Source organism: Miniopterus natalensis, chromosome 14, assembly GCF_054644295.1.
Source record: "Miniopterus natalensis isolate mMinNat1 chromosome 14, mMinNat1.hap1, whole genome shotgun sequence".
NCBI lineage: Eukaryota > Metazoa > Chordata > Mammalia > Chiroptera > Miniopteridae > Miniopterus > Miniopterus natalensis.
This window is the reverse complement of record NC_142094.1, coordinates 32,268,128-32,292,897: the sequence shown is the minus strand read 5'-3', so window position 1 is coordinate 32,292,897 and position 24,770 is coordinate 32,268,128. Positions and strand designations below refer to the sequence as shown.

General features: G+C 35.8%; 1 protein-coding gene across 1 annotated transcript in view; it reads right to left on the bottom strand.

Moving 5' to 3' along the window:
- PCDH15 (protocadherin related 15) overlaps positions 1–24,770 on the bottom strand; it is a 900,353-nt gene that overhangs the window by 193,742 nt on the left and 681,841 nt on the right. The window contains exons 15-19 of the mRNA XM_087824418.1: positions 22,233–22,439; positions 19,709–19,729; positions 15,947–16,081; positions 14,381–14,530; positions 1,570–1,763 (exon numbers count right to left, since the gene is read on the bottom strand). Coding sequence (XP_087680544.1) covers positions 1,570–1,763; positions 14,381–14,530; positions 15,947–16,081; positions 19,709–19,729; positions 22,233–22,439 — 707 coding nt within the window. The remainder of the gene's footprint in view (positions 1–1,569; positions 1,764–14,380; positions 14,531–15,946; positions 16,082–19,708; positions 19,730–22,232; positions 22,440–24,770) is intronic.

Below are 24,770 nucleotides of genomic sequence, written 5' to 3'. Positions count from 1 at the left end.
ACATATCAATAGAAAGATGGGTAATTATTATGAACAGAGATTTTACACAAAAATAGAACTGGCTCTTAAACATAAAAATTATATTCAAATGCACACATAAGTAAATGGATACAAAATATATGCTACTTTTTACCTATCAGGTTGGTAAAAATCCAACTGTTTGATGTGGCGCACACCTAGGGAGACTGTATAGAGTTAACCATTCTCAGTGGGGCATTTGGGATTGCAAACTGTTTCAAACCCCATAGAATACCATTTAGCAGTTACCTCCAAAACCTATAATTGCCCATACGTTTTGGTCTCATTTCTGGGAATTTATTGATATACTTGCACACATAGAACATGATTTATGTTCAGTGCTATGCGTTTTTTTTTATTGACAGTAAAAGAGACTGAAATTTTAAAGTCCATCAACAGTGAATTTGCTTTTTTCTTTTATTTTAATCCTCACCGAGGATACTTTTTCCTCTAATTTTTAGAGAGTGGAAGGGAGGGTGAGGGAAACATCCACGTGAAAGAGACACATCAATCCGTTGCCTTCATGCAGGCTCCGAGACCGGGCCAGGATCCAGGCCGGATCTGAGGCACCTGCCGGTGACCAGGAATTCAATCAGTGACCCTTCGGTCCGCAGGCTGACGCTGGAACCATTGAGCAAACCCAGCCAGGGCAGCAGTGAATTTCTTAAACACTATTACGTACATATAAAGGAATATTATGTATCTGTGAAAAAGTTTTGAGGGAATTATTCAGTATTCATATGGAAAGATATCCCTAGGATATATTGTGAGGGGGGAAAAACCCAGCAAGGTGCAGGAATGCATTAATATTCATTTGTATTTTCTTGAAATGCATGCTGAAAATCTGGAAATAAGCAAGGCATTAATAAAAGGGATATTTCAGGTGGGTGACTAGATAAATGCAATTGTAATAGTGAGAAGTATTTTGCTTTTTACTCTCTCACACTATCATCTATGTATCTATCTAGCTATCATCTATTTGAATATGTACATAGAAAAAATATATATTCTATAGATAGATAAATTAAAATAAATTCTATAGACAGAATATACACATGCATATATGCACATGTGTGTGTAAATATATATACACACATATATGTATACATATATATATGCTGAGGCGGCCCCCAGAGCCTGCGACGTGCCATGTGAGCGCTGTGTCTCCCTGTCCCTCTCAGCAGCCTTGCTCCTCGGTAGGAACCTAGACGCGCCCCTGCCATTTCCTAGTTTCCGCCCTGCCCCCAGACAGAGGCCTTGCACCCTTCAGATCTGTAAAATTACGGTTCATTACTTTGTGGTTTAATCTCCTCTTCACTGTCCTTTCCCCACAAGGGCACCACCGAGACACGCAGCGCCTGGGCGCCGGGCCCCTCTGGGTCTCTGGCCTCGCCTGGGTGTGCGCAGGCGCAGGAGCGCCCGACCAGCCGCGGGGCGGGGGCGGGGGCGGGGGGCGGAGAGCAGGGGGCGGGGGGCGCGGGGGGGGCGGGGGCGGGGGCGGGGGCGGAGAGCCGGGACGCGGGGGCGGGGGGCGCAGCCGGCGGGCGTTACCTTCTCTCCACGGGCGGCGCGTTGTCCGCCGCCTGCACCGTGAGCGCGTAGGTGCGCCCCACCGTCAGCTGCACCCCCGGGGCGATGGAGATGAGCCCCGTGTCTTTATCGATGACGAAGTCGCCCTGGTCCCCAATCAGGATCTCGTAGGTGATCTCCCCGTTGGACCCCTCGTCGGCATCGAAAGCGGTGAGCTGGAGGGAGAGGCACAGCGTCAGTCCGGGGACTTAGGGTTCACCGCGTCCCCCCAGCAGCAGCTGCTCCCAAAGGCAAGAGCTGGGACACTCGTTTTCCTGCGCCCAGGGCCTGCGTCCTGTTCCGAGACCGAGCAAGCACGGCAGGAGGATTTCTGTTTCTTCCAAAGAGTTTTGCATCTTGAAGACTGTATTTTAGTTTGATGAAGGAAAGAAGAGGGAAGCTCTAAAGTCAATCTAATACCCCTATAGCAGAACTTAAGTGCTATTCTCCAATGTCCCTCTTGTTCCTGACACCTGCTGCGCAGGGCTGCCGGCTGCGGCCTGGAGAAAACGCACGAGGCGGCGCCTGCCTGTGCTCTCCCGTCTCCTTGGCTCTCATGTTTGCATCCTTACGTGTTTGCCCTTCTGTCCCCCAGAGCGCCTCCCGTTTCCATGCCCCTTTACGGAGATTGGCTTTGGGAAAGATTCTTCTAATGTGTTCACACTGACTTCTAAAGGACCAGTAAGGCCTAGAGCATTACCTTTTCAAAACCTAACAAATGCATCTCTAATTTTAGAATATTTAATTTAAAAATTAGAATATCAAATCACTTTCCTCTATATATATATATATATATATATATAGAGGAAAGTGATTTAATTCAGAGTACCTAAAATAATACCACATAGGCATGTGGAAGGCAAATTTGCACATATTTATAATCATCTTACAGAAAATGGTATTTATTATTTAAAGACTGTATTTTGGTCATTATTTATGTACACAGATTGAGCACTATTAATTTCACATAGCAAAATTAAGATAATAATTTAATATGTTAAATAAGGCTCCTTGACTCTCCCGGTAAATATACATTTACTTAAGGGGGGGGGGATAAGTGCTAGTGAAAAATCTTATAATATGAATTTTATAAACATTCACAAAATTTTCTGTTTTTATCATACCAAAAGTGATGGATGGAGAAAAGAAAGGTGGCCTCAGTTTACACATAAGAAAAATGCAATTAAAAGTGTTCTACTGAATAAAGGAAAAAACACACACATGATTGTAATAAATAAACCTGTAGAAAAATGTTCTTTATTTACTGATATTTTCTTATATTTTTTTCACTCCTGAATTTCACTTCTATAACACTGTAGTTCTTTATCATTAACAGACTCCTTCGGGGGCAGGGGGTACTGGCCAATGGTGTACCTTCCTAGGTTAAATGTGTGCACATTTACCTGGAAAGTTTAATTCCATTTCAATGGCTCATTCAGATGTTTATATTTACACTCCTGATGAAGTGTAAACAAAATGCTTTACACTACCCCATCATACCTACTGTGCATATTTTATTTCTATTTTTATAACTCATTTCATTTAGTGATAATGTGCATAGAAATAGCAGGGGGGTAAAAAGAGAGAAATAGAAGAAATTTGAGAGACTGGCATTAGTGCAGCTAAATCTAAGATTAGGTATTTGGTGGTGGGTGGATGTGGTCACCAGAGGAAAGGCATTTCATGGAAAAATTCTGGGGCTTCTGTGAGAATCACAGACATAGTCCTAAAGGCAAGGGGGAAGGAAACTATTTCCAGAACCTGTCAAAATGAATGATGTATATTTATGGAGAGCTACTTAAGCCAGACAAACTCATTCCCTTTTGTGTGTGGATAAAATTAGAAAATTAGAAGACGGGGGTAGCAAAGGAGGTATCAATTTTGATTATAGTAAATCACTTAACACAATGTCTCTGGGAATCTTAATTAAAATTTAGCTCAGATTGCACTCAATATTAACATTCTTTCTGGGACTTAAATTGGCTAAAGGAATTTAATGATAAATGGCAATGCATCAAGTTAAAAAGTGCTGAGGAGCGTGCTTCAGGGATGTAGGTCTTATGGCTGGTCTTATTTAACATTTTTCATAAATGATGCCGGACGGGAGGATTGTAATTAAATTGAAGAAGGCACTCACTGGGGAGGTGCAATAAATACCAAACAGTAACACAAAACACAGGTGATAGAAACACCCCTAAAACTGCAAGGCCAGCAAACCACAGATAAGCTAATATTTTCAGGGACCACAACCAGTACCACAGAAACCAATAGCAACTAGAAGTTTAAAAAATAAGCCCCAAGTAAATTGCAGTCTCAAAAATTAATCAGGGATAGAATAAAAGCCATAGTTGACATCGGAATAATCCCAAGACCTAAACTAGGATATAAAAGTGGGATTGTAGTCTTTTTATATGAATAAGTATATTTTTACTAGAAATGAATTATTATCAAATAGATCACAAGTGTGTTGATCATTTGCGTTCTTGCCTCCCAGGCATCCTGGGCCCTTGTTTCTAGGAAGGTCCCTCATTTTCCTTTGGGGAGTAATTCATCCCCTGTGCAGTCCATGTTTGGGTAGGGCTGACACTTAGCTCCACTGCTGGCAGTGAGAGTTAGGCCTGGACATTGTTTGGTCTAAGAAATGGCAGTTACCTATAGTAACTATAGGTAAAGTTAAGATGTGATAGTCATGATGACTCCTGGAACTACTGGAAAAGAGTGGCTGTTATTTTCTCTAGGGTAAGACTTGCAAAATTACATCTGATGTTTTTGTTGATCTTCTTGGTCTGCATTGGGTTTACCTAAGACTAAGGCCCAAAAGAAGACAGTGCCAGGGATAAGGGAAATAATATCATTGACGTTACCGTTTCCAATTATGCCTGAGTCAAATTTACAACTGATCTTTTCTGATACATAAACCAAAAATATACTTAAAAAACAAAACAGGCTATTTTGAAATTATCTCATTTCAACTGTAAGAATTCTAAATATTATAGGAAAAGAGTTTTATGATTATTTTTCTTAGCTTGCTTTATGACTGTTTATTCACCTAGGATTATTGTATTCTGAGATTTTCATATGCGGTGCCTTGTAGTCATTAATACATCAACTCATCTTATTATTAAGAAGAAGGAGAGAGAGATAGAAACATCAATGATGAGAGAGTCATTGATTGGCTGCCTCCTGCACTCCCCCCACTGGGGACTGAGCCCGCAACCGGGCATGTGCCCTGACTGGGAATTGAACCTCCATCTCCTGTATCCTAGGTCGATGCTCAACCACTGAGCCATGCCAGCCAGGCAAATCATCTTTGATTTAATGTATGTTTATTCATTACCATGAGCAAAGATCATGCTATGAAAGTGGTAGAGTTGTCCTTGTGTAGAAATCATGATGAAGTTATGTAACAAGTAGTGAAATAATATACATACAGATGAATAACAAGTAAATATTTGTCATGTAATAATAGTTGGAGTTCTAAACAAAGCAATTATCTAAGTTGTAAAATTAAGCACTTTTAAAAAATACATGTTACTTAAAATACTTTTTTAACCTCTTATTTTTTGGGTTAACTAAAACTAGGCAGACCAAAAAAAAAAAAAAAAAAAAAATAGAGCCACTTAGGTAAAATCTCGTAATATTTAGTACAAGGTATAGTCATGAATACTCAGGTTTGCTCTTTTTAAAATGAAGTTCAACTTGCAAAGTGAACTCTGGATTGATGGCATGCTAAAGCATGTACATCTGAATTTAGAAAAGTCTAGAAAACATTGTATCCTTTCTGTAGGAAGGGAGTTATAGAAGTATGTTAGCTGAGACCGCTTGGTGGTAATCACAATGCCAAAATTAATTTCCAAACTTGGTTTGGAGAAAATAATAATCTGGAGGAAAACATTCATTTCAAAATAATATAATGAGAATCTGCAATGGTCTCAGGCACTGTGCTGAGAGCTGGGTGTAAACTAAAGTTGGCAAATAAAATTAGGCACTGCTTTTTTTTTTTTTAATGTACTATATATGAAAAAAATATTAATAAAAAAAGAAATCCATATTGACATGTTGTAACAAATACTATTTGAAAAATAATCACAAAGAACAATGAGTGTGCTACAAAGTAGATATCAAAATCCTTTGGCTTAGATTAGATTTAAACTGGGGTCTCAAAAATGAGAACATGATTGAAGAATATGGATTAGAGCAGTTCATGGGAAAGGGAAGGGCACTGTGAGAACCCTGAGGTAAAGGGAATGGATAGGGCTCTGAGAGAAGCCGAGTGTGATGAAGTAGAGAGAGACTAACATGAGATAAAGTTGCAGAGACAAGTAGAAAACGGTGAAGGGTTTTATGGGCTGTGAGAGAGAGTTTGAGAATCACTGCATGAGACAAATAAATAATGATTGGGTTTACTTATATTTATATTTAATATGTAAAATAGTCTTTGCATCCTTTATTCCCTCTTGTTTTTGGTTTTGAGGGCAGAAAATCTGGGGAGACTGACATGATTTTCGGTAACAAAGTTACAAGAGAATGGCAAATTCTTTTAATGGCTCTTATTTATAATAAAATTTTCACTAGAACTATGCTGGTCTTCAAAACATAGATTGAAACATTTCAGACCTAATGTAGATAACAAAATAAATTTGAAGAACGAAAAGTTTTGATAAATAGCATAAATACCAGTCACACAATACAGAACAAAGCCATATTGCTTTCTATGATACACACACTGGCTACATCTATACCTTCTGCTATTATGAAGGGAATTTTCTGATTTATACAGACACAAATGTGGCATACTTAATGATAAAAACTGTTTTGGAAATTTCATCATCTAAATACTGAAGGCCTGGGGGAAAGAGGGAGCATGGGGGAGGTGGGAACATTTGTAATACTTTCAACAATAAAGATAAATTTAAAAATTTATTTTTAATATATTTGTTTCAATCTAGTGCTTTTTATTGCTAAGGGAGACTGGCTATTAGTAAGGGATTTCTTTATATTCTAACTTCCAATGAGCTTCACTTAGAGATTATAAAGGGTGAGAGATAGTGTTGCACTGAGGATTTGCTTAAGAAATATTCATTAAGGAGATATTCTCTGCCCTTTCCAGAAACTCAGAGAGTGTCTGATGCTTGGTTTATTTTGATTTTTAGCTCGGTAGAAAAAAGAACACACTGTAATTCTAGACATTCACTTTTGTTCCCAAGCATGTCATGCTGATATCTTTAATTTTGTATTTTGCATTTAATAAGGTAGATCTGTTCTGTTTCTTGTTTTGTCTATTTGTGGAAATATAAGAAGCACAATTCTGGGAGGCCTGTGTAATAGGTTGCAGAATTACTGTCATGTTAGACTATTTGTGATAGTCCAGTTCTTTCAGACAGCATTTCCTTTGATTATTTTAATTCAAAAGAGCAAGAATTCAGTACACTGATGTATCAATTATATTATAATTTTTGATACCTAATATGAAATTTTGAGTCTTATAAAATTAATATATTTACATGATAATGATCTAAAAACATCTGGAATTTTCTCTTTTTATAAAAACAAACTATAATCCATCACTTATAATTGATGCATGGGAATATTCATTTTACTTATTTCTGTAAAAAGAAAAGGAATTTAACCGAACAATACAGTGTCTTAATTTAATTTATTTGCTTCCCTCCACTTTATCACAGAGGGAATTCTAACTCCTTACTAGATAAAAGATATTCTGGTCATTACTCGGGTTTTAGCAAATTCACTTTTACGTGCTAGATTTTATAGAAGCTGCTACAACAAAACTTTTAAGAAAAATGCCTTAGAAATATGTAGCAAGGGAGTAATACATCTTGACTGGAAATGATTTAGAGTTAGAAGTTATATCTAGAGGGCACCACACTCCCACTCGGCCATTGCTCCAAAGTTATGTCGTTGCCTGTCCTGTGTCCTTACTCAAAGTTCAATGAACTTGGCGCTAAGATCGGTGGTGAGGCTGACCCCACAACCACCCCTGCTGGTCAGGCAAATTGGGCAGCGCATAACTTAGTCATCTCCAGACTTATGTTCCTGGAGGTTTAATGTAAGCTGTGATCCTAGGAGCTAAAAACCAGACTAGACTACTGGTTACCCCACTTCTGTTCAACATATCCTAGAATAATCTAAGGCGGTGGGCACCTCAGTAGAGTAGGTGGTTGGTAAATGTATCTTTTACCAACCTAGGTGTATAATTCAGAAAATGGCATCAACACTGTTAACAATGCAATCATCAAGATTTTATGGACCAGGAAAAACCCAGGTGGATGTCTGATCTAGGCATTCCACTTCAGGTTAAACAGTCAAAGAAGAAAACATTAACAAGACTTTTTAAAGTGTTTCTTTACATTGCTTGAGAATTTGGAGCGTTTGTTTCTTTTCTGTGGCAACTTCATGATCCTTTTGTAGAGGTTCATTGAATCTCATTACTCACACTCAGACACTGAAAACTGGAACCTTAATTGCTTTAATGCTATTGCATTTGCTCAGGCTCAGCTTCTACCCTCATTACCTCAAATAAAGATTTTCTCAGCGTTGGCTTCCATCAATTCCCATAGCACAGGCTTTAACCCGTCAATCTCAGGATCTCATCGGAATTACTTCTTCAAGAACTCTTATATTGTATGTAAGGCCGAATTTAAATGATTCTGCTATGCAGGCTATTCTTTCTTTTATTATTTGATACATAAACTGATACATAATTCAGACCTTAATTTGTGCCAGACACAGGGCTCTGAAAAATGCAGAGTGTGCAGAAAATACAGACAGAATAATTTCTATCTAATAGGCTTGTGGTCTAGATCAGGAGACAAGAAAGAAACTCGTCTTTAATAGATGTGCTGATGCAGAAGGGCAACAAAATTACAAAGCAGAGAAAAGCCTGCAGGACCGGGGCCTGGAAGAGTAAGCCAGTGCGCGTGTGACTGAGGGAAAGCTGCCCGCGGCCTCTCGCTGGGCCGGCGGCGGGAAGGGCATCGAGTAGATTTATACAGTAAGTGCATGAGGGAAAACTGGTAAGACTTGATAACAGATCGTGAGGCAGAAGGAAACAGGAATGTGCCAAAAATATCTCTCTGGTTTCCAATTTGCACAACCAAATGGAAGTGTCGCTTTTTTCCCCCCTCAGGTGGGGAATAACATCCATTTGGACCAAATAAGAATGATGTAATAAAACTTCAAATTCAATTAAAGTTTGGAACTTGAGTAAGTTATATGATTTTGGTTCTATGTTTTGATTCTAGTGCAAATGAGTTTAGCTAAGAAATTGTATGGCGTTTAGTAAAATTATTTTGTTTCAAAGGTCCAAAATAAAATTATGTGCAAATGTGAAACCGTGTTTACATTTTTGTAAGTTTGGCTCATCAAATTTTTTTAAACACTTTTTAATTGAGTTTTAGAGAGAGGAAGGGAGAGGGAAAGAGAGAGAGAAACATTGATGTGAGATCAAAACGCTGATCAGTTGCCTCCTGCATGCCCCCCATTGGGGATCAGGGGTCAGGGATCCAGCCTGCAACCTGAGCATGTGCCCCAACCCGGAATCACTCTAAGTGACTCTACTATGAATCTCCAGATCATTTAAACAGGCATATCTCAGGGAGGCATCCCGGCGTCAGTAATTTTAAAAGTTCCTCAGATAGAACTCTAATATTCAATTAGGACTAAGAAGCACTGATTTAAGAGGACTGTAAAGTTTAGGACTAGCATCTATAGAGTATGAACTGGATAGTTAACTACTGATATCCTATGAAGTATGAGCTAGATGGCTAACTACTGCTATTAAAGCCTACACCTTCAAAATATTAAAATTCTATATCAAAATCTATATCTTGAGTAGAGCAATTGGTTTTTCATGAAAATTAGCAGTGTGTGAAATAAGACCTTAAGACAACAGAGCATGATATCCTTTAGTGTCAACCTGTAAGATCTCACTGATGGCCTACAAAATAGAACTTCATGCAGCATAACATATGCTGCAAAAACTACGGGGAAAATCATTCCCATGCATAGTAGTAATTTTCTTCTAAACACAAGATAGTCTAACAACGGGATTACACTTCATTTCCAGTTATGAAAGATGCCAATGCTGTTTTATGGCTGTGCTCCTCTGAGTGTGGTTCATGAGCCATATACACCAGAATAACTGTTTCTCTTTACAATAACCAAGTATAAGACATATAGATAAAGTTACAAGACCAATTTATAACTGAGAATGTTTAACAAACACCTAGTTACTTCCTATCCACTTCCTGTAGACACTGAGAGCTACCTCATAATAAGCAGCTAGTGGATCAAATAATTACTTGCTTTTATCAGGCCAAGAGAGCCTCATGGCTACATTGAAAATAATAGATTTTTAAATGGTCTGATTATAATGCTTAAAATCTGTTATCCAAGACTCTCTTGGGAGGACAGTTTTTATTGTCACCTTTGTTTCTAATATTTTACTTTTTTGATATCAGATTCCTGACCAAAAAGTAAACTAATTGATCTTCTGTTGGGTTAACGGGGAAAGGCAGAGTCAATGAAGGGTTGGGGGATAGGTGGAGCATGAGAATCTAGTTTGTGACCTTTTTAAAAGATATTTGCGGATCACAGTTCTGCATCATTTTAGTTTGTTTTATGTTTTCTCTTTCTATGAGAAATCTATACTCTATTATTTCAAGGCCCTTATAGAATGTTTTGTAGCCAGACCACTCTTCTACAACATATCAGAAATAACATTAAAAACACTAATTATAAAGATTCACTTCTTGACATTTAAATTTTTAAAATTAGAAGCATATTGACACAAACAGCAATCTATTTTCACAATCTGCATAGTTCAGGGAAATATATAAAATAAGAATCTTTTAAGGCAAGAGATACAAAAGGGAAATTAACTGTTATAGCCTGCAAATGCCAGAAATAAGCTTTTGATCCACTAAAGCAAACCTTTTTTTTTTTTCTTTAAGATATAGTTCTATCCCATAATTGCTATTGTTTTCTTAGTTATAGTACCCAGTTCCTTGCTGGCTGTTTATCTGGATAAACTTACTTTTATCTCCAATTATGTTATTATAGAGATGAGAATCAGATCTAATTAGATTAAGAACATGACAATAATTGTCATTCCTTTATCGGTGTAAACTGTAATTTTGCTTCCTGTGAGAGAGCGCCTCAGTGAAGATAAATGTAGTTCTCTGCGTCAATCAATGACTAGAAATACAGTCTCCCTTCTTATCTGCCAGGGATATGTTACAAGAACGCCAGTGGCTGCCTGAAACCTTGGAGAGTATGAAACCATAATCAACTTCTTCAAGTCTGCTGGAAACGTGGCAGCAGCTTCTTCATCTTCAGACACAGCTTCTCCAGTGATTTTTATATTTGTCAGTCCCAAGCTACTCCTGAATCTGTGTAACCATCACTTACTTGCAGGAAACGTGTCATCTCTTGCTGAAGTCCCAGTACAGGCTCCATGCTTTCTAGCACAGCATGTTGCCATTAATCGAAACATGTTTTCTTTTTGTGCCTTCCACCCCGGATGTTATGCTTTTTTGCTCACCCTCACTGAGCACTCATTCCACACTGTGTCCATAACTTTTGAAGTGTGAGGTGTGATAGCAAAACTAGCAAGAATTTCTTTGGCCTTCTTCAGAATTTCACGGATAGAAGATTCATTCTTACCCAGGCCCAGCAATCTCGGCATGCAATATTTATTTTTTCTTTCCTTATTAAGTTGAGAACTTCCACCTTTTCTAGAAAAGAAGCACCTTATGGCCTCTTATTGGCATATTCAAATTATTCTTTTTTATTGAATTGGTTGGGGTAACATTGGTTAATAAAATCCTATAGGTAGAGAGGTTTCAAGTGGAAAATTCTGTAATATATCATCTGTATATTTTATTGTGTGCTCACCACTCAAGTCAAGCCTCTGTTGTCAGCATTTTCCTCTTTACCTTCCCTCCCTGCCCCATCCCCTTCTCCCTCTGATAATCACGGCACTGTTTGTCTGTGTCTGTGAATTTTTGGTTTGTTTGTTTGCTTAATCCCTTCACCAAATCACTCTTGTGTGTTGTGGCCATTAGTAAGTAAAATAAGGGTTGAACATAAGCACTGATACCATGATTATTGGTCTGGTAATCCAGGTGGCTACTAAGTGATGAACAGGTGGGTAGTCTACATAGTATAACTATGCTGAACAAAAAGATGATTTACGTTTTGGGTAGACAGGGTGGGATGGCATGAGATCTTATCAGGATACTCAGAATGGAGCACAATTTGAAACTTATACATTGTTTATTTTTAGAATTTCCTATTTATTATTCCCTGACCATGGTTAACCCCAGGTAACTGAGCCTGTGGAAAGCTAAACCACAGATAAGTGGGAACTACCGTAAAGACCAGTACACTGACAGCTTCCCATTCATTTATTTCTACTTGTTTGCAAGCCTTCCTTTCTTTTATCTTCAAATAAACACTTACTAAGCATCTACTATATTAAGCCTCTATTATATGCCAGGCACTATGGATACAGATGCTATGAATACCGAAATCAATAAATTACATATCTGCTTTCAAGGAAAATGGATAAAGAGGTGATTTTATCAAATTTATCAATATAACAAAATGCCAAAACCAAGATATAAATCAAATGTATTGATTTACACACACAGAGCAGAGGATATTCACACATAAGATGCACTTTCAAGGTAAATTTCTGGTACCTGGGATATAATGTCATCCCTTTCCATATCACTCAAGAAAACATATGTTAATGTAATAAAATATGTACAGCACCAGATTATTTCTAATTAATATTAAAAATTATATCATGCAAATTCTGTAATAAATCATCCTTTGAATAAATATTTACTACATTAGCTATATAGTAAATATTTATTCATGTGCTGGCAAACAAGACAGGTGTTGCTATCTTGAAGTTTTTAGTTCGGGTGGGGGGAAAAAAGATAATTCAGGTGGTCGTAATGCTATGACATGATGAGATATGATGCACTATAGAGAATAGATGTGAGTGGAGTCTGTGTGTGTGTATGCGTGTGTGCTAGGAGGCTAGAGACACTAAGCTGCTAAGGAAGTTGTCTCTGGGGAAGTGATATTTTGAATTGAGTCTTGTATGATGAAAGTAGTTAGCCTTGTAAAATCTGGGATAAGAAAAGTGTTCTTGATTAACAAAAAATTGTGTACAGAATTCATGAGGCCTATTGATAAGTATTTCTTTCCAAATATCTCACACTGATGAGGGTACACCACTGTACCAGTGTCTTGGCTACAAACCACTATTTTCTGATTGGTGAGTTGCAAGAACATTAACTGTTAAGTAAGAATTACTAGGAACTAGCTACAGAAAATTACTAAGAAATGCCTCCTTAGAAGAAAAAGAATCTAAATGATAAGAGAAGGCAATCAAGCCATAAATGGAAGGGAAAAGAGACCCAGACAGAGGAGATAATTTGAGAAAACGAGAAAGAGCAGGGCACATTCAAGGAGTGACACAGTTCAGTAGGACTGATGCATACATTTGGGAATAGAGGGCCAAAGATGAAGCTGGAGAGGAAAATGAGAACTATAACATGAAGACTAAGGTGTATTGTTGAGGCATTTGGACTGCTTTTTAAATACTCTGAATCTTTTATCTAGTCCTAAAATATATAGAAATTTAAATTATGATATGCTATTTTACTATATGCTATTATGTATTATACATGTGATATATATTATGTACTAAATATTATAAATAAAATTTAATAATAATTTTGAGCCATTCAAATACTCTGAAAGGTCTATTGAACCATGGGCTTTCCTGGCCTGAAAGTAACTTAAAGTTGTCTAATATCAGATTTAGAGGAAAATCTATCAGTGGTCTTTACAGGGCTTAACAACTGAAATTTTTATTTTGTTATTATTTTTTTAATTTTTATTTACTGATTTGAGTGGGGGGGGAGACTGAGAGAGAGGGAGAGAAAGAGAGGAACATCAATTTTTACTGTTCCACTTATTTGTGCATTCATTGGTTTATTCTTGTATGTGCCCCGATTGGAGATCGAACTGGCAACCTTGGCGCATCAGGATGACACTCTAACCAACTGAGCTAGTCAGCCAAGGCCTGGATTTTTTGCTCTCATATTGATGTTTCTCTCTTTCTCTCTCTGTCTAAAAAAACCCCACCAAACAACAACAACAAAAAACCCACATAAAAATATTTAAAAAAATAAAAAATAAGCAATTCAAAGATAAAGATTTTGCCAGATTTTTTGTTTTCAAAAATACCATTTGCTATGTAATCTTAATCACTCCTGCTGTAATACATAATTCCATTTTATGTTCCAAGGAACCAATGCTGATAGTATTTTCTGCCAATTTATTGACTCAATCTTTTGTATTTATCACCAAAGGAAATTTAACCACTTCTAAAATAATTGTATATAATTTGGAGTGTTAAACTACATGTTTAATATTTGAAACTTCAGTATGTTAAATATATTCATTACTTTAAATAGTTAACTATATTCAGTATACTAAATTTTTAAAAATCAAGTATAAACAGGTAAATGCCTAGGCTTGCGTCTGATACCTAGTTCATTCTACTTTCAATGCATACCGATATACTGTTATGTTAAAAGTAAGTATATTTTTAAAGCTTTTTAAGCTCCATTATGCCAAACAATAAGTCTGAATTTCATTTTTATTTCTTAAGCAATTTCTAACTAATGCATTAAGTGATGCCCATGAACATAATGCTTAGAGTATATCCTCAAATTATACGGGTAGTTACCTGTATGACACTATCCCCAGGGCTCATGTCTGTATAAACGTAGACATTATAGGATATTTCAGGGAAGGTTGGAGTGTTATCATTTGCGTCCATCACCCGAATATTGACAACAACTGGCTCGCTTTCTTGCACACCATCAAAGGCTGTAATCTTTAGAGATAGAAAAATACCTTTAATAGAGAAGTCATGCAAACATAAGCAGTTCAGAATTGACTTACATTTTAAGTTTTCTGCATGTAATTTACACTTTTAAAAGGGTGCTAATATGTCTTGTCAATGAAACTATAATAGTATATATAATTGAAATGTTTTAATGTGCTAAGAAGATTCTGTTTTATTTTCAATGTATTCAAAGCCAAGTACCTTTTAAATAAGCCGATATGTAAAATGTTCCTGAGACTTGAAGTGGGTCAATAACCTTGCTGATTCTTAGGAGTTAACTAATATTTAATTTTAAAAAAATTAATAGGAAACTATTCTCCACTTTTATCTATTTTGTATACAGTTCAATACTTGCTTTTACAGCCTAAATGCTTATATCAGTCAAGAAAGTAGATGCCTTTGATATGTAATATCTCTTCATAAAATGACATTTTTTAAATGACTCATTGGCATTAGTTAATAGTAATATCTTAATTACATTATTAACACTTTAAGAAGGTCTGACAAAAAAAAAATTAGTGCTGCAAATCTACGCTCTTTATTTTGAATGACGTTTGAAATCCACTCTATCCAAGTTTTGACAGTCAGTTTGAGTTTTCTGGAAGCTCTGGCTTCCAGAAAGATCTATATAAGTCCTAAAACCAGTACTTTTCTATTAGATCATTTTTGTCTTACATCTTAATAAAATCTAGTTTAGAAATTTGGATTCACAGGTCTGATCATCTTTCCTTTTTTTCTTGATTAGCCTAACCTAAGATTTCTCCATCTCAGCAGTACTGATATTTTGAGCCAGATAATTCTTTGTTGGGGGGCGGGGATGCTGTCCTGTGTCTTATAAGATCATTGTCAGATGCTAAGCAGCATCCTTGTTGTTTGCCCACCAGATGCCAATAGCACCCCTTCACAACAGTGACAATCAGAATGTCCCCAGACATTGCTAAAAATATTTCAGGGAGGAAGGGAGGAGATTTGGGGGGGGGGGGGGAAGAGACGCAAAAATCATCTTCAGTTGAGAACCACTGGCCTAACCCTATGACAAAATTAAAAATGCAATAGCAAATAATAATAATAATAATAATAATAATAAAATAAAGTTTAGGAAGTAATTCTTTACATTGTGGATTTTAGTTTATACTAAAATCGTGAGGGTATGGTAAATGAAATTCCCGCATTTTTGTTTTCATCTTGAAAATTACCTTTTTTTGTAAAGAATGGTCGGTCACACAGCTAAACAAATGTATAAACAGGAAGAAGAGATATCTATTTGAAGTATTTTTTACTATTGATATTCTCCATGATATTACTTGAAAATGTTATATTTTTTCTCTCAAATATTTTAAACCTTTCAGCTTTAAACAGACGTCTCTTTCTGTTATGTTCATATGCACACAGAGGCCCCTTTACCGAGAAGATGTAAGTCTGCTGCTCTTCTCTGTCCACCGGCTGCAGCAGGGTGAGGTAGCGAGTGATGCCGGTTGGTGTGATGGTGAACACCGAGGCGTAGTCATTCAGGAAAAGCTGAAGCTCCGGGTCTTTCGTCTTAGGGAAGAAAAGTGGCCATTATTTATAATGTTGAATAATTCAGCCAGCTATCAATTCATTACCTGAAAAGTAATTTTTCAAGTTTATTACAAAATAAGCATAACTGTATTGAGGATTTCTAAAGAAAAAAAAAGATTTCACTAATATTTAGTCATAATTAAGCTACACTTTCCAAAAGACAATGAGTAATTTTGTGGGAAAAAAAGTAGTATTAGTAAAATTAATGTAAATAAAAGAAAAACTTGTAAGAAGGATAGAGTAGAAAACAGTCCTATTAAATATATTCTTGTTGTTTATTAAATATCAATATTTTCCAGAATTTTACAGGGCACAAAAGATAAGAAATAAATGCAAAAAAAAGAAAAAGGGAAATTAGAGCAGAGAGGGTTAGCTGTAGTAATCTGCACATATGCATATTACTATCACATTCCCATATTTAATGTAAAATAAAAATAGAATTAGTTATGCATAATTTATTAGCTATAAATATGTTTGTTCTTTCATATTTCAATTAAAATATTTCAGATGATTGAATTGAAAAATATATGAATATACCGCCTGTATCTGATAAAGAGTCTAGGAAAAAAAAATAGCTACATAAAAAGGAAGTTCCAGAGGTAGATAATTAACTAAGAATTGGGAAGCCTTCACAATCCGATTGCCATCCCTGAGTGATAAATAAGGCTCTGAGCTCTGCAGCACAGAGAAAGCACAGAGACGGAAAGGAGGGAGGCCTGACTTGGTGTCTGCACAGCAGGGTAGGAAGGCAGGTGGGGCGGATAAAGGGGAATGTTGTGAGAATGGACTTATCAAGAGGGCTATAAAAATAGCAAAAAGGGATGATACAGAAGGTAGTGTGTTTTTATAGATTATGGAGACTTTTAAAATATTATGCATAGTATAACGTGAAATGTAATATCATAGATTACTTTCCTAAATCTGGTATCAAGGCTGAGGGCAGAGTAGAGGGCTTGAAATTGTTAAACACATGCCAATTTGAGGGGGAAAAATAAAACTCATATTTAAAAAAATTCTATGTAAAGGTGAGACACTGAATTGCACACTGCTCCATTAAAAAATGGGCATAATTTAATCCACAATATATTTTATATATCTTCAATTTCACTATGTGCTTATTTCAAATAACTTTGAAATGAAAGGTTTTATTTGAACCTGACACAAATAGTATATTCATAATATCCCATTATGAACTGTTACTTAGATATATCATGGTAGCTTCTATGTTCCTGATTTTTATATAAAGTCACTGTGCTTGTTACATTTATTCTAGAATAAAAAAATGTTAATACTACAGAAAATTTCCTTTGGTCTAGTTATAAAATAATCAAAGATGCTAAGATACATAAAAAGTCAAGAAGATGTACACTGATTCTTTTAAACAGGCACTTCATTGTTTTTATTTCACTGTCATGACCCAAATTGCTGAGCATGGCTAGAAAGTGGGGTATTTTGATTAATGAAATCTGTTAGTTAATAAATTTAAATTATTTATTCAGAAATGAAATTATAAAATATTTATAAGTAAACATATTTTGAATCACATTTTGAGGATTTGTCTTATTTTGTTATACTTTAGTCAATCATATAAAATTAAATTATTTTTAAATAATCAAAACTGTTAGTTAACAGGCAGTTTCAATGAATAAAATCCAAATAAGTCTGAGTGCCACTCTTTAGTGTTTATTCTTGATTTTATGTAATCACAAGGTTTTCAAGTTCATAGGTTTTTTTCCCCGTTCTCTGCAAGTAGCAACAACAATCATGCAATGGACAGGGCAAGGACAGCTTCTGTTCCTCATAACTATACACTAGTAGCAGCAACCCAAGCTGAGCAAGTTTTGCTATGTGATTTGCTTAGCAAACGTTCACTTATTTTCCCTTACTCAGTTCCTTCAGTCATTCTCTACTCTCTTTATGACTAATCCTCTCTCAATTAATTTTCTTCCATCAACTATATGTTAGTAAATTTGTTAGATGTATTCATTCCCATACTCACCCCATATTTTAAGCATTTTTTAATGCCAGGTATTATAAGAGACAATACTGCAGTGAGTGTTGAGTTGTGAACCAGTGTATATATACACGACTGTAGCCTAATATGGTTGTGTGAAAATAAGACCATTCATTTGACCGATTTATGAAAGGCACAGATTTTGTCTGTCAAATGCTTCCCATTTGAAGATGAAATAAACAGCAGGATTCCATAAATAGACTTTCTCATAATTGATAACCAGAAACATTAAAGACTTTTGATAATCTGTCTCCATTTCTTGAATCCTTTTATAATAACTAGCTAGAGACTAAAATAGCATTTCCCAGAACTGCAGCTTATTTGTTTTACGTAAAGAAGATAGTATAACACATAAAGCTAGTATTGTACATGACATATTTAGTATATTCTAATCTGTTCTGTATAGTTAATCCCAGATTACAATATAGCTTTTGAAGTTTATGAATATTTAAAAGGGTAACCTTTTTATATCTATATATCGCATACATAGATGCTTTTGGTGAATATCTGCATTTCTTTAAGTACAAAAATGTAAGAAGGCAGATTGGGAAATGTTCAGCCAATTATCTCACAAATGTAATATTTTAGATTTATTTGTAAAGATAATATAGTTTCAGGTATGGTATATTATAAGTGTAAATGGACAGATAATGGTCTGGCTTAATATTCTGACAAGGATAGTAAATTTTATGTAGTCTTGTGTCTATAAATTTATTTAAAATAAATATTGGTTTTCTAAATCAATATGTGCACAGAAGGCTGATTAACAAATGTCCTTTTCCCGCCTGACATGAAGTAAGACTATTTTACTCTAAAGCGTACATCCAGTATGTACTAAAAGTATGATCTATCGCTTCATTGATTTGTGCATTATTTTCTGGAAGATAAAATAAACTCATATATACTCACGGCACAAAAAATACAAATGCAACAGTAAACACACCTACAGTTCAAAGGTAAACAAAGATGTGAATGTAAAAATTGAAAATTCCATCATATACAGTAGAAGTACATTTAAATATGGAAAGTCTATTGCATTTGAAATCAATTTTCATTTTCCAATAGGAATCAAAATATATTGCACACACAAGATTATATGCATCCTCATATATATGCATATACAAAACAGAAATGTATATATATGCACATATATGCATATGCATACTTATGTACACACATCAGTTATGGAGCATAATACAAAATAACAAAACATTTAACCTCATCTGCCAGTTTGAATCAGTTGATAGTAATTTGTTCAAAAGAGTTTGATCCCAACTTTTGAATCTTTCAGAAGGAATGCAGTGATGAATTATCAATGTTTGTCATGGACTAAAAGAACATTTAATAATTAGGTACTCTTTAAGTCGCATGCAATTTGAATTATACACAAAGTCATACTAGCATAACCAAAAATATAATGTAAATATACACGGTTTATACTTAAATACATATGTATTTAAAGTAGTTACAGATGTTTTTATAAGTGATAATGAGTGACTGCCTATTTGTTTTAAGAGAACAGAAAAAGAACAGGAAATTGAACCACAGCAATTAACAAAAGAACAAACGCAAAACCAACACCTAGTACCTACAGGAACTCCACCAGGTGGAACCTGTGTGCAAATCAAACATGAAATAAAAAACGTAAATATAAATGACCACAAACATAGATATGCCATACGGGCGTACACTAGTTAAACAAACAAAAAACAAGCCAAAATAAGTAAAAAAGCACCTTTTTTTGTACGTATACACTAACAACTTTTCCCAAGAAATATTTTATTCCTTAGTATTCTGACATATCATAGCATACATGAAAGCATAATCATATTTATAAAACATATACTACATTATATCTTTAAGACTGTATTGTATTAAATTTCAAAGATACCTTTATTTTGAAATGATAACACTACATATACAAGGATGTGAATTGATATAAAATTATAGATGAATCATTGTCTTTCTACAAGTGTCACCTTTGTGGATTAGTATTCCCTGTTGTTTTTTTTATAACCAAAATTAAATAATGAACTTTCAGTGTTTCTGCCACTGGAATCCTGGTGATCTCAGACATGATTCTTAAAATTTTGTGCATTACCTGCTCTACCTGTTGCTGACACCTGCATGAGGTGAACGTCTCTGTCTATATGCTTAAACACTTTATCCCTGTTCTGACTTAATTTCACTAATTCTGACACAAAACCAGAATTTTTTTACTATATGGTAAATTCTTGCTGATGAATGAAAACAGCCTTGAAGTTTTATTTTGTTAATTTAGATCTTTAAATAACCTTGTAATGACCATATTTTATTTTAAAAATTAGATACCATTTGACCTGGAAAAAGAGATGATTCAGAAGGGCATAAACCCATCTTCAAACATATTAATGACCATTTTGTAGATTTGTTCTGGGTGCTGGCAAGTGGGAGATAGAGGTAATAACGGACAAGTTACAGGAAGGCTGGCTTTAACTCAGTACGAAGAGCTTTCGAAGAATTAGTTGCCCGACCAAGCGATAAGCCATATTGTGAAACAATTAATTCGATACCATTAGAAATTTTGATGCATATGTTAGATACCCTCATTCTGTGAGCTTATTTAAATTAGAGATATATAGAAGCTACATATGATATTTTAGAAATCTTTGTCACTTGGGGATTAGATATATTTGCTCACTTTCAGAGCTCCTAATGACAATCATTCACTACAGATAATTTTAGAAAAAGGTTAGGCTTAAATAATAAACAAGTGGCCAGATATACATTATTTAATTACTTGACATTTTTACACAACATATTAATCATGCCACTGTCCCTATACATGGCATCATCTAAGAAAAATTTTCTCTCCAAGCCCTTTTCCACCTGCCCCAAAATGAAGGGACAGGCCAAGGAAGCAGTGATTCCGACCATATACCTTTTGGATCGCAGGTGAGTGAGTAAAATGGGGGCACTTGGTGATTATGAGCCTCACGGTATTACTCAGCTATTACAGGGTACAACCAGGAATCAGACCCAGGGCTGACTAACTCCAAAGTACATACTCCTAAGGACCACAGCATGCTGTCCCACCGCTCAGAAATAGCTCAGAGAATTTAAGGGGTTAACTGGCATTACATCTCCAGGAGTAGGATTCTAGGTGGTGCTTTCCAAAGGTTACAGGCCCAGGAGTTCCTCCAGCCCCACCTCACCCACACCTTGCTTTTCTTTACACAATTTTAACAATTTTTTTCTAGAGGTGACAGAAATCAAACGTGCAGTATGTTTGAAAAAAGGTACGCTGGAAAATGCTGTAGTGGTCACAGAAGCAAAGGAAAATCTTTAGGATTCGTGTAGCTTTGGGGAAATCAAAACCTAAAAGAGCCAGAAACCCAATCCATGATGTCAGCAAACTTGGCTACAATGGCTTCGGTTAATTTTCAGTCCTTAATGCATGATACTGACTTCCAGCTCCATTTTTCCCCCTTTCATTTCTTGGGAGGACTCTGACTGGCAGGGTATAGATTTTCTGTCCACTATTCAAAGCAATTGCTCTGGCTAAAGAGATAAAATACTAGGACCTACCCAGGCAGGACCATTTCCCACTCGTGTGGCTGGTGTCAGTACCAGAAACACAGCAGACGTGAGAGGAGTGGAGAATTATCATCAACACAGCCAAGGACAGAAGTGTAGGCGAGTCAGCTGGCCCCAAATGGTTTTCTTTTAATAACATGCCATCGGAAAAGTCCCCCAAACCCCCTCCAGGGCAGCCAGCATGATTTGCATGCTCATTGTGTAATGCCATTATTTTTCTGTATTAGCTATCATATAAACTGTTTGTAACCCATATTAATAAATAAATAAGAGTCCCCTGATAATTTAGCAAACTACAAAAGAAACATTCATTTTCTTCCTTCTACTGAATACCTGTAAACTGAGAAAAGTCGGCTGCTGAATTCAAACATGTCTTTTAAATATGATCTTTGATATAGAATTAAATTACAACAAAAAGATTCATTTATACTTTTTCTCTATTCTAGAGCTCACACAACCATGTTTTTGTAATATTTCCTCTTGCCATAAGTATAACAAGAGGCGAGTTAACAAAATGAGCAAAATTTGTATTTAACTTACATCTTCAATATCCTTGTCTAGAACCACAATCCTTAGAGGGGTGGTCAAATTTACACTCTCAGAAATAGTTGATCCCACGGGGGCAGATTCCAGGATATAGCCTTGATAACTGGGCATCGTGAAGTATGGGCTCTGATTGTTTTCATCCAGAATTTCAATGTGCAGACTGGCAAAGGCAGGGAGAGGATGACCATTGTCCTGTTCAGCCTAGAAAATAATTAAAAAAAAAAAGTTAAGAAATTCTATGTTATGGGATCCTTTCATACTATATGTATGTGTGTGTGTGTGTGTGTGTGTGTGTGTGTGTATATATATATATATATATGGAATATCTTTTGAACTAGTATCATTACAGAAAGAAGAAAAACTTTAAAGTTAGAGGGGCTTAAAAAACATAAATGAGGAAATGGTTTCATCAACTTTTTGGTCTCCTGTCCTCAAAATCGGTGTATATTTTAAAAAATAATACCAATAATCACTGCAATAAATTATTGTAGCAGTCACCACATATTGTTAGAAGAGATAACTGCTTACATACAGTTATACAGAAAATTGAGAAGTGAAGATATTTCAGCACAAACACAGTTTATGAATGTGGAGGGGTAAGCAGGAAACATTCTGCAACAGCAAAAGAAGCTTATATTTTACATTCAGCTCATATGTTGTTAATTTTTATTGCCAGCAGTGAAGCCAGGAAAAAAATGTATTATCTGCATGATGAAAAGGTGAATCAATAAAAAAGAAATAAAAGTCAAATTAGATCTATGAAAACAATCCAAATCCCCATATCTTTATTGATTTTTATTTTAGAGAAAGAGGAAGGGAAAGAGATAGAGAGATAGGAACATCTATGAGAGAGAAACATCATCCATTGGTTGCCTCCTGCACACCCCATACTGGGGACCAAGCCCGAAACCCAGGCATGTGCCAACCTGGAGTTGACCTGTGGCTTCTTGATTCCTGGCCCACATTCCACCACTGAGCTATAACTCCTGGGCCAAATACCCATAATTAAAAAAAAAAAAAACATGTGAAAGCTTGTCTGTTACTACCCTGACCTTAGTTTGCTATTAATATGACTAATATTTTTGGTTTGCTACTACATGGTTGGTCCTCTGTTAGGTGTTTCAGAGATGCTAATTAGATGTCTGTGTCTTACCCCTGTGCTAGTTTGCCTCTCTAAATGTGAAAACATACTTCTGTAATAACGGGGAAGCAAAAGGCTAGTTTTGTGTTCAAGGCCACACCACATGTAAGTGAAAGAGAGATGAGGGCCCAGACACAAGTCTCCTGATTCATGAGAAGCTGCACAGGGAAATTCACCACAGGATTCTGTAATTTAGAGAATACAAATTAATATCCAAATGTAGGCTGATGGGAGAGATTAGTGGCAGGAAAAAATATTAATAACATAGATACTCCAGATTGAATTAGAGTTAAAATATGGCACTTAAGACAAATTAATGCTATTATACTTTGTTCTTTAATGGGTCCATGCATCAAGTCTTTCATCCAATACTCTTCTTAGGTGTAATATAAATGGGAATTCATAAAAATCTAACTTAATTTGTCCTACTATAATCACTAGTGTATGAGATAAGTATAAAAAAGCAGGCTGAGTAAAACAAGGTAGTATTTTAAAAAATAATTTTATTCTATAACATTATTTATATCTATACAGTCTGCAGTTACAGGTTAAACATTATATTTAAAAGCCAACTTTTGTTTGGAGAATTTCTGGGCATGAGTCCCATTTTCGGTAATGAGACCAAAGTGAAACTAAAGCCAAACAAGCAGAAGTATAAAAAATATACTATTTAGTTACTTTGGAGGGCAAAACATTGAAAGAGACAAATCACTCCATTTTCAATATTAAACAAGCAAGTGTGGATAATCTCTTAGCTCCTCGCACTAGAGGACTGAGGATACAGAATAACTTTCTTCCTCCTGGCTGGTGGCAAGCAATTTAACAAACCCCCCAATCTCTAATATGAAGTCTGTCAAGTAGATAAAATAATTTAGGGGGAAACGAGGAAATGGGGCAGAGCAAGTCATTTAAGTAAATTCTAGGAAAAAAAATAAAGAAATTACTTTTCCTCTGAATGTCAGGAACTATCTGTTGTGCATCTTAGTGCCCACTTCTTTCATCTTACTCTGTCTATTCTCACCCTTCACAATTTTTCCTAAGTCAAACTTCCATCAGGCTTTGACCCCACTGCTCAAATACTGCCGTTCTTGTCAAAATCACAAGTGATAACTACATTGCTGAAGCAACAGTTATTTTCAATTCTCATCTTACCTGGCCTATCTCCGGCATGTAAAATGTGATTCACTAGCCTTCCATGACAACAGTTTCTCTCGGTTTTCTTCCAACGTTATTATGCATTTCTTCTCATTCTCATGTGGTCATTTCTACCATTTTCCCCAAATTCTTAAAACTGGAGTGGCCTGGGAGTCAGGTTTCAGTTGTCTTCTCTTCTCAAGGCTTAAAAATGTTAATACCACAACTCCCAATTTATGTCTCCAGCCTGAACCTCT